Source organism: Gamsiella multidivaricata, assembly GCF_025024155.1.
Source record: "Gamsiella multidivaricata strain RSA 2152 chromosome Unknown BC939scaffold_45, whole genome shotgun sequence".
NCBI lineage: Eukaryota > Fungi > Mortierellomycota > Mortierellomycetes > Mortierellales > Mortierellaceae > Gamsiella > Gamsiella multidivaricata.
Window position 1 is genome coordinate 305,411 of NW_026251753.1, and position 10,458 is coordinate 315,868.

The 10,458-nt window shown below is 47.7% G+C and overlaps 5 protein-coding genes across 5 annotated transcripts; all 5 read right to left on the bottom strand.

The window, feature by feature from the left end:
• Positions 1–138: 138 nt before the first annotated feature.
• On the bottom strand, positions 139–1,056 carry BC939DRAFT_455930 (uncharacterized protein). The gene has a single exon (XM_051556266.1). It carries the CDS (start codon positions 749–751, stop codon positions 167–169), a length of 585 nt encoding a protein of 194 aa, XP_051410850.1. The 5' UTR covers positions 752–1,056; the 3' UTR covers positions 139–166.
• Positions 1,057–1,367: 311 nt separating this feature from the next.
• BC939DRAFT_209217 (uncharacterized protein) lies at positions 1,368–2,754 on the bottom strand. The gene is made up of 3 exons (XM_051550683.1): positions 2,481–2,754; positions 1,847–2,384; positions 1,368–1,741 (listed from the first exon to the last, which is right to left on the bottom strand). The coding sequence occupies exons 2-3, from the start codon at positions 2,312–2,314 to the stop codon at positions 1,568–1,570; spliced, it is 642 nt and encodes a 213-aa protein (XP_051410851.1). The 5' UTR covers positions 2,315–2,384; positions 2,481–2,754; the 3' UTR covers positions 1,368–1,567.
• A 745-nt stretch (positions 2,755–3,499) lies between these two features.
• Positions 3,500–4,087, bottom strand: BC939DRAFT_478397 (uncharacterized protein; the record flags this gene model as incomplete). Its single annotated transcript, XM_051558764.1, has 2 exons — positions 3,500–3,585; positions 3,649–4,087. The coding sequence occupies 2 exons, from the start codon at positions 4,085–4,087 to the stop codon at positions 3,500–3,502; spliced, it is 525 nt and encodes a 174-aa protein (XP_051410852.1).
• Positions 4,088–5,998: 1,911 nt separating this feature from the next.
• BC939DRAFT_209286 (uncharacterized protein) lies at positions 5,999–7,007 on the bottom strand. Its single transcript, XM_051550684.1, has 2 exons — positions 6,770–7,007; positions 5,999–6,672 (listed from the first exon to the last, which is right to left on the bottom strand). The coding sequence occupies exons 1-2, from the start codon at positions 6,869–6,871 to the stop codon at positions 6,310–6,312; spliced, it is 465 nt and encodes a 154-aa protein (XP_051410853.1). The 5' UTR covers positions 6,872–7,007; the 3' UTR covers positions 5,999–6,309.
• A 681-nt stretch (positions 7,008–7,688) lies between these two features.
• Positions 7,689–8,187, bottom strand: BC939DRAFT_455946 (uncharacterized protein). The gene is given in 3 exon segments (XM_051556267.1): positions 7,689–7,791; positions 7,914–8,142; positions 8,161–8,187. 2 exon segments carry the CDS (start codon positions 8,175–8,177, stop codon positions 7,923–7,925), a joined length of 237 nt encoding a protein of 78 aa, XP_051410854.1. The 5' UTR covers positions 8,178–8,187; the 3' UTR covers positions 7,689–7,791; positions 7,914–7,922.
• Positions 8,188–10,458: the final 2,271 nt, after the last annotated feature.

The following is a 10,458-nucleotide window of genomic DNA, read 5'->3' on the forward strand; positions in this document are numbered from 1 at the left end:
CTCAAAGTACACGTTCATAACAAATATCTTGCTGCACAAGAGATAAATAAACGCATATATATATAAAATAAAAAAAAAGGCAGGCACAAGACACATACAATGAGCATTACATTCCAATGGTTCTGCGACAAATAGAATGGCTAGAATACTTTATTTCCATTCAGCTTTACATGTTGAAAGTCTGAATATTTTGGATATTTTGGATTATTATCGTAGTCCTGGCCATTCTACGCCGCTTACGAGGACGTTGCTCCATTCTGTTATCGTCCTCCTCCACTTCAACTTGAGCCCCTTGCTCCTTTGTCTCTCTATCCACCTGAGTGCCTTTATCCTTGCAAAACTGCGGCGCAGAAAGACGTCCAATGAATGGATTTCGATCCTGCTCATGCATCAAGGCAGTACGAAGCCTCTCGATTTCTAGTTTAGCTGCGACGAGTCGACTCTTGTAATCCTTGTACGTCTCATTCTCATCCTCTGACCAATGCTCTGCACTTCCCTCGACGGACTGCGTCCCTGGTGATGATGCACGCTTTGCGCGGCGGCATACTGTCAAATCTAAAGGGAAAGTCGGAGACAACTCTTTCTCCGCTACCTGTGTGAGAGACACCTCCTCCAACGGCAATGCCTCCTCTGGTTCTGCCGTCGACGCGGATGCCACGAGTTGTGGACTTGGCGAATTCACAATGCGAGAAGTCCTACATATGGCAACGGCCATGCGGCTTGGGTTGGTGTTCGAGCGGAGGGGAGACATGATAGCAAAATGATACGACGTTTGTGAATGCGAAAGAGCAATGGAAGTTGTGGATATGATGGAGGAGAATGAAGTGAGAAAAGAAATAAGGGGAAAGAGGAATCAACTCACCCGTTATTCTTCATTCTCGAATCCTCCCTCCATCTCCATCCTCAACTTCATCTCATTGGTCCATGGGACGTCGGATGATCTCGCGCATCTGATCAGATGATCTTCATCGGAGGATATCACACCAAAAAAAAAACGCGATTCAAAATCTCTGCAGTACAACTCACTCTGCCTCATATGCCATACATGATCCTGGAACTCGCATATTCAGCCGAGTCCAGTGAACTTTATTACCATATAAATTTATTGCCTCTGAAACTTAATTTAGAGTTGATTAATAAATATCGTGTGTGGAGCAACAGTTCTTAGTCAAGTCTTTCATTCGACCCAATGCAGAGTACTCCATCATTGTGAATATGGACAGAGCCCTTCTTCCTTGTACGTATCCTGATTACGTCCAGCATGGGTTGTCCTGCAAGCACATGTACCTGGCATCAAGGATCTACAGAGGCATCGAAATCAACTACGACAGGGAACCTGTACTTCCTCAAGAGCCATGAGAACCGATCGGTATTGAAAACGATCTCGAAGACTATTTCGGACTCCCTCTTGAAAACCTGCTTTCACCGCAACCCCGTCTCCAACTACAAGCAATGAGAGCTGAGCAGCAGTAAGCACAGAGGAGAGCGAGAAAGCTGAAGATGAAACGGCATTTCAGGAATGTGAACGCGGGCTGGAATACGCTTTAAAGAAACCGGGCGATGTCGTTCACGATTTTTTATTTGGAGCTGTGGACAAAGAATTCGATCGAACCCTTTTGGGTGTGTAAAAGGTGTGGTTGGTTGTGGCAGGGCAAAGTGGAGGCGTTCGGGGGGTCTCAATAGTCTTTGATGGTCGAGCATAGTCCTGCTGCACCCGCTGTGCGACTTTCTGAAAATAAGTCTGAGAAGCAACGATTAATACAAAAGCCGGATTCAAGAATGAATACCAACAACGGCGCCTTGAGTAGCAGCGCAGTAAGAGTAATATGCACAAAATCTGACTTACCCTCAGCGATAGCAGCGCTGCTATGCATCTGCCGTCCATGAACCACTCGAGCTCCGCCTCGCTCGTTGGGATCGCTAATTCTTCCTCGAGCACCTTCCCGCAAACATGAACCGATTCATACTCCCAGAGACAATACAGTTGTGCTGAATATCCTATACGATGCATGTAAACAATCGACAAATCCGTTAGAGTAAGAGCTACAGAAGGAAAATGATCATGATTTGCGAGTCCAAATGCTCGAAAAATACCGTGCATGTCAAGAAAGTAAAGCTTGGTTGATGGGATCTTCTTGGAAATAGAGTGGTTGAGACGCATGTTCTTGCGGGCCTGGATTTCGACCTGCTGGCAACCTGCTTGTTGAGATTTCATCTCGAAATTTGAAATGGGCTTGAACTCCCATTTCTTTGCCTTGACAACGGAGGCGACTAGCTTACAATCCACTTTTCGCGGGGTCACCGGTGTGTTCATCAAGGTGGCTGCGTGGGCAGTCTCATTCACTATTCGCTCTGCCTTGCTTGTTTCCAACCCTGTCTCTCCGCTGGTTAATAGAATCAATAAACAAAGCCGGTGTTAAAACGAACTGGCAGGGAGATGGATGAGATGAACTGAGTGAAAATAATACTGCCCTACTTACATTACGATCGAGATCCTAGTCCTGGCGAACAATATCTCAAGGATCCGCTGCCATACGCTCTGAGACTTTTGTTCCGTGTCATTAGGTCGTGAAATGGCGTCCTCTTGACATAGAGGCACCCTACATCATACATAACATTTTCTCATGATTAGCAGTTCTCAAAATGTCCCCGCAATTTTCATATTATAAAACTTACACTACACGTAGAATCTCGAATATCATGCGCGCGTTGTCATCCACTTGAGTGCCGTCGAGCTCCTTCATGGCCATACACCCAATTTCCTTGTCAACCAACAGGCAAAATCTTTGAACATCGAGACTTCCATCCTCTTTGCGAGCATCTTCCTTCAGTTTTGCGAGAATGTCAATGAGGAATTGTGGAGGGTTGCTGAGCGTGGAATCCCTTGTCCTGTTGATGAGCTCCGGTAGATCTTCTCCAATCACCTGTGTTGCGTCCTCCATGTGAAGATGAACAATGGACGAGGCCGCAACACTTCAAAGAGTCATACAATGGCATAAATGAACGAGGGTGAGAGGGACAGTGTTAGAAGCCAAAATAATACCGCACAGTGAGACATCGGATAGTCGAGGCAGGAGAGCTCTTACTAAACGTCCTTCTGCTTGAGTTTCGGCAAGTTACTGAAAGCTGAGAGGTGCTTGACTGCAAACCGGAACAGACGTTGCTGTAGCCGGCTCTGCATAGTAGGCTCCACAGGCATCACAAACGGCCGATTATGCGCCTATCGAATATAATATAACATCTTCAGTCTGAACTTGAGCACATTCATGCAGGGATTGCATGAACAAGGTTATGATAAAGATATTATAATGGTTGCATACTGGCATACATACAATGTCATAAAGCGCCTGAAACACCTCGTAAAACGGGTGAACCCGGTCGTGGATGTCGATGTCCGTCGCGAGGTCTACAGATAATATTGCATGACGATTAGGTTTAATGACCACAACGGGCATCTCCGCATCAGTCGGCTGCGTTACCTTGAGCATCCTTGTTCATTTCATTCGCCATAGCTCGTGATGGCGATGGCTCGTCTATTGCCACAAGATAAAGAGCCGGTAAGACCTTTGACACGAATCAACACAGCTAGAAAAACGACAAAGACCCATGCATTATCATTGTCTGCATTCTAGATTGAATATTCTTTACTTTTTGCTGTCTGTCCACTTTCAATTGTTTCTGATGTAATCAAAGGAGCATCGATCGTACTTAAGCCTCCGAGTTCAGCTTGTACGCTGCTGCTAAGCACATGGCGCGCCTGCCTAATCATGCTCTGAGCATTAAATATAGCGCCTGCTGACTCCTGTGCTGTTGACCGTTGGAGGATCCCCTGAAGTCGAGACCGTCTTGGTTGCAGGTACTGTGCTCTCCAATCCTGGCAGCGCTTTGATAGAAGCATCTCCTTCATTTCTCTTGCCCAGGTTGTGTATTCCGAATCCTCCTGTAAAGAGTCCAGACTTCTCGCAATTGCGTCGAACCAGCTGGATGGTACAGTCAGTCGAAATTTGTCCGAGAATCCGCGCCAGAGTTGTTCAGGCTCCTTATGGCGACACTCTTTCAGATACTGTATTCGGTCAGTGATGTCCATGACTAGTTGAATATAGGTGAATAGATGTGTTTCTAGAGTTGTAGCGTGGAGAGATCAATCGATCTCGCCCGTCATGATAAAAAACGACATGGTCAGTTCGTTTAATAACTCAAGGTATAAAAGCATGGCACAACTGCGAAAACGATATATACATGAACGACCAAAAAGAACTTGACTGGAGTCTGGTACTGTGTGGCACCCTCAAAAGTGAATCCATGGACTATGCCATGTAGTCGGAGGGGCGTCAATGCAGCCTCGCCACCAACAGCGCCACAGTAGCCGTTCCCTTCGAAGAAGGGAGTGATGGGTCTCCTTATAAGTACGCGCAGCGGGAGGTCCAAGAGGCAACACCCATGATTGTGTTGGCTCACCCTACCACCGGACACCCATCAGCTAAAGAGCACTGAATTTGACACATACAGGACCACAGACAAATCACGAAAAATAGGAAAGAGAAGAGAATGGATGGCACCCTCAAAAGTGAATCCATGGACTATGCCATGTAGTCGGAGGGGCGTCAATGCAGCCTCGCCACCAACAGCGCCACAGTAGCCGTTCCCTTCGAAGAAGGGAGTGATGGGTCTCCTTATAAGTACGCGCAGCGGGAGGTCCAAGAGGCAACACCCATGATTGTGTTGGCTCACCCTACCACCGGACACCCATCAGCTAAAGAGCGCTGAATTTGACATTCAAATCTCCCAGATGAAGAATATTTAAAGAAACTTTAAGATGCTTACCAGGCGGATTGACTGAAGGAAGAAGTAACAAAGAGGACGTGGGGGAAGCAGAGAAGAAAGGAGAGAAGGATTCAAGAGCAATGGGCGCAAAAACTACGTCACCGAAGTGACGAACCGCACGCTACAACTACTCGTCCTGAATTATCTTGTGTCCATCCACTCTGACGGTGCTTGTCGTTTGATCCCACCATGTCCAACACGACTCCCATGGCCTGTGTTGCTGCTGCCCACCGAACGAGGACTTGGATATTGCATCCACGGGTAGTTCCCATCGACATCTTTGGGCTGGAGGTACAGAGGCCGCTGCTGGCTTATCAGATGGCCACGGACTGCATTGTGTCTGTGACACATTGCTGATGTTGTGGCCGGCCATGATATCGCGATGCATGAGTATCTTGCACGTTGAACAATAAAGCCGGTGGATATCGACCTGACCAACGAAATCCTCACATCTCGGACACTTTTTCGAGGTGTAATACTCATTTATACCTACAACAATGTAACCAAGCGGTCTAGCCTAGAGAGAGGCAGAAACAAATTGGAGAGAGAGGCGAGATTAGTCGTGATATCTCGCAAGAGAGAGCAATTACAGGGTCGCTAAGGAACATCATCGGCCACTTACTTTCTGGACAAGTACGATTGGAACGACTCGCGCAAGGAAGACAGTTTGGTCTTTGTAGAAAACTTCTCGAGATCCACGCCGATCACAACCTTGTTACTGTCTTCTCTCTTGGCGCCAATTGATCCGCCAACCAGCTTGAGAAGACGGCTGGCAATCTGCCTGTACTCTTCGTCTCGCGCCCTTCTTGTGTTTCTTGAGGACCATGTTGCTGTTGTAGAAGGAATCGAGATGTGCCTCCACATCCTTGAGCTTGTCGGCGTAGTCTTTGATGCTTGATCCAGAGCCGCGTAGGGGGACAAGTTGCTCTCGATGCTGCTGATAGATGTCGAGTCGTAGATTGCTTTGTCATTCCTTTGTTCTATCCAGTGTCGTGTAGGCTGATACACCGCTTTCTGGTTGACAGCAACATTGAAAAACTTGGGGGCCTTTATCTCTCTAGATGATTCCTTGGTGGCAATGTTCGTCCCTGTTCCTTCGTCCAGCTTGGGCCTCTCACGACTGGGCAACAAGGCACTCGCTCCTATCACGAATGCTTGTCCTAGATCCAAACCTAAAATCTTGATCTGCCTGCTTAGTCTTCACGACATTCCTGATCTCGGTCAAGAAATAGTCCGTGCCGCCGAGAGTAGAAGTGGTACGAGAAGGTAACTTGGCCTCGGGAAGTCGTCTGTACTTGATCGCATTGGGTTCGTTCAGCTTGAATGCTAACCGTTAGAGTCGAAACCCATCCGTTCGAAGTGAGCCACGTAGAGCATAGCCACGTTCCTTGTACGAGCTGGGTTCGAAGCTGTCGTCTTGAATGGCTCCAATATGCTGTCTCATCTTGTCCAAAGGCATTACAAACATTCTCGCCTTATAGTCTTTCAGCGTTTTCTGTTACTCTGGTGTGTGTCCTCCAATGTCGGTGACCAGCTTGATAGTCCAGGTGCTTTTTCCGAGAGCCAATACGACACGTCCGCCTGCGTGATGTTTTCGGTGATTGGGAAATCAGGCTTGGCATAGTCTTGAAGTAGCTTTCGCAAGACCACGTCTTGCCAAAAGATCTTGATCAGATCCGACTTCGAAAAAGATATGAAAATGTCTTCAAAGGAGGTTAGCAGAGCCAACCTTCGACCACTCGTGCAGACCCTGTCTAGGAGAATAAAGTTCTTGATTGCTGAAATGCCATGATCGATGCTGTTTAGTGCATATGCAGGCAAAGGACCTTTTCCCTTGCGTGCTTTGACCTATTTTGAAAAGGATGGGCAATGTCAGCAAGGTCTTCCTTGATACAATTTGGCCTGTATGCAGACGATAGCGCCGAATGAAGCTACATGCCGGTACCTTCTCACAAAGATCTTTAGAGCCATTACTGTAATGATTCCTTAACTCGACCGAAAGCTGTTGGGCAGTAGATCTCAAAATAGCGGATCCTGGATATGGCATATTTGCCTCGTCCTTGGTTATGGCTAGCGAGAAGTCCTTGGCTTTCTCGATGAACCGAAGGACATGGGGCACCGACCCCGAATTGGAGGGAAGTTCGGAGTTGTAGATGCACACGAGAAGCGATAATAGGATGCCCATTTGTTCATTTCTCATGTCAATCTTGTCGTCGTGCATATCAAACTCTTGGAGTTCTTGAGCAGATTTATCGGAATCGTTGTTACTGGCATCATCCTTGGGAACGTGGGAGCAGCGTTTGTGGAGCAGGGTTCTGTCTGTCTCATCGATGTCGGTGGTTGAAAGGTGCTCTATGTACTAACCGATAGCTCTCTGGCAGGTACGTTTGGCTTGGGACGCATGACGAACAAAAAAAGGGATGGGACCAACAAGGTTGTGATCAGAGTCGGCCTAGGCGAGTTCTCAACAAAGACTAGGCTTTCCTCATTGCACGAGTCCTTCCGGTCCTACTCTGTTCAAAAGGTAACGCATCACCAAGCAAGTATGCAGATCTGTATCATGTTTGGATGCTGTGAATATTGTACTGATATCATTGATGCTTTTTTATTAACGCTCACAAGGCTAGGTCACTTGGATACATCGTGGTTGGAGTGAACGAATACACACGTCCAAGAAGTGTCCAACCTGCGAGCAATTTGTCGGACAGGTCGAGATCCGCAGGCTACACTGCTTGAATTGCGGTACTACCATGTGCCGCGATATTATGGCAGGACACAACATCTGCAAAGCGATACGTGGCCAGTTACTCCGTCAATAGCGACTGCTCTGTCTTCAGCCAGTAGATAAGGATGGACACTACCCTTAGATGCTAGATGCAAGACCACACATAGAAGCTGGGGGCAGTAGCAGTAGCAGCAGTAGCGCAGTGGGACATGGTCTCCGTTGGAGCATTAAAAACGCACCAACTACGCCAGCAAAAGGCGACGCCATAGAATTTTTTTGGTGAGCATAAGCAAATACATGCAGTAAAAGAATTTCGGCGTGCAATAACAGAATTATGCAGCTTTAGGATATAAATTACACCTACCGATCATTTTTAAATGTGCTTGCGAACACATTTATGGTTGAGATGGGGTTTAGGCACTTCCTGGGGCCTGGCTAGTTGCCGATTCCTGCCCTGATGCCGCATTGGCCGCACGCTTGCGCCTTGGAGCTCCTTCTTGTTCTGCAGCCGCGGTTGATGCTGTCCTCTTTCGGGCCACACTGCCCTTGCTGGCGCTGGTGCTGCTAGTACTACTGGTGCTGCTAGTACTACTGGTGCTATTGGTGCTGCTAGTGCTACTGTTACCATTGATGCTGCTAGTGCTACTGTTACTATTGATGCTGCTGCTACTGGTGCTCGCGCTATCGGTTACTGTCTGTGTAGCTTCCATCCAAGGATATCTACCATTCTCATCTACAGGCTGAAGATAGAGTGGCCTCTGTTGCTGAAGCAAGTGCCCTTGAATAACGTTGCAAATATTGTGGCCCGCCATGATATCGCGGTGCATGTATGTCTTGCAAGTCTTGCAATACAGCCGACGTATTTGAACCTGGCCGACAAACTCCTCGCACATCGGACACTTCTTTGACGTGTAGTACTCATTGACGCCCACGACAATATACCCGAGCGCCCTTGCCTAACGGACACAGAACGTAAGGCGCCTCATTAGCGTCATCAGTAGCTTTTTTTTTTTTTTTTTTTTTTTTTTTTTAAAAAAAAAAAAAAAAAGAAATCGAATGTCTTGCAATGAAGCACTAACCCTTTGAACAAAGTACGACTGGAAGGACTCATGTAACGAGGAAAGTCGTCCCGTGGATGAAAACTTGCCTAGACCAATGCCGATTACAACCTTGTCCTCTTCATCTCGCTGTCTACCAAGCGATCCTCCAACCATATTGAGCAGGCGATCTGCGATGATGTCGAATTCTGCCTCTCTAGCTTTTCTGGCATCCCACTGGTGCTTTTTGAATGTGGCGCTTTTGTTGTAGAACTCGTCGAGCTGCTCCTTGACGCCTGCTAATCCCGCAACGTACTTTTCAACGCTGGCATCCTTTCCGCGAAGGGCTGGTAGCTCGCTTTCGATGTTGCTGATAGATTTTGCTGCGCCTAGCGGGATCGACCGTTTGCGTTCTTCTAACCAACGTCGAAACTTGAATGTTGGTTGGTATACGGCCTTCTGCTTTACAGCTAGATTGTAAAAGACCTGGGAGCTGCGGGCGGAAGCCTCGGTGTCATTGTCATTGTCAGGTTGTTCGGTACCGACGGCACTGTTCTGTTGATGGAAGCTCTCCTTGGATCTCGGCATACTCGCTCCTGTAACACATGCTTGCTCTGGATTATAACTGTCGTTGCGTGGCTTTCCATTTTCGAGGCTGACGGATTTTTTCATGTCATCTAAGGTCTTCTCAGGCAATAGAGCGCTCGCTCCAACCACAAACGCTTGACCAAGATCGAGACCTAATATCTTGATTTTCTCTGGTTCACAGTCCCAAAGAACTGCGACATCCTGCTTCGTCTTGACAACGTTCCGAACCTCAGTTAGGTAGTAGTCGACTCCACCCACAGTGGACGTAATCCGAGAAGGCAATATGTCCGTGGGATGCCGCCTGTACCGAACCGAGAGAAGCTCCTTCAGCTTGAATGCCGTTAACTGGAGACGAAAGCCATCGGTCCGAATAGATCCGCGAATAACGTAACCGCGTTCCTTATAAGTGCGGGGGTCGAAATCCTCGTTCTGAATGATTCTCAGGTGCTCTTTGATCTCTGCAAGTGAAGGTGTCGCGAGGTTGTTGAATGATTTGCTGATTCCGGGCATGCGACGCTTTTTATGACCCAGTCCTACGTCGGTGATGAGTGTCGTGAGGAGGTAGCCTGGTGCTTGGTTGGCCAGCCAGTACGACATGTCAGACAACGCAGGACGATAGTCCTTGGCTCCATGAAGACTCTGCAGCTTCGCCTTGAGTGTGTCGCTCTTCCAAAAGATTGAAATCAATTCCAGTTCCGTGAACGCGACGAACGGCTGCGCGGAAGGCGTACACGCCATTAACTTCCGAGGGTTCTTGGTCAGCGGGTTCAGACGGTAAAAGTTCTCGACCGCAGAGACGTCGCCACGAATGTCAATGCATGTCCCAGCCGGCAAGAGCCCTTTGACCAGTTGTTTCTTGAGCTGTTTTAAAGTTGCCGTGTGTAAGGTTCGAGTTAGCGGAATAGAACCTTGTAACCTTGAACCTTGTGTCCCTTGTATGTACATGTACATATGTTGTTCCCCCTCTCTTTTTTCTCTCTTTCTTTCTCCCCATTTCGCCACAGAATACCTTCACTCTCAGTCATTCATTGTCTATGTCCAACATCGCCACTCCGGCATCCCTTACTCTTTCCTTCTCACATTTACCTTTTTATGGAGTTCCTTGCAGCCTTTTCCGTACAATCGCTTGAGATCAACCGACAGCTGCGCGATTATGCTTCGCAGTATGACTGACCCCGGGTATGGCATTCTCGTGTTGATGATAGCAGCATCTTTTCGTTCCAGTAAGTGTAGCTCCTGCGCTCGATCGATGAACCTCCGCGTGCACTGTATACTCTTCGTTTT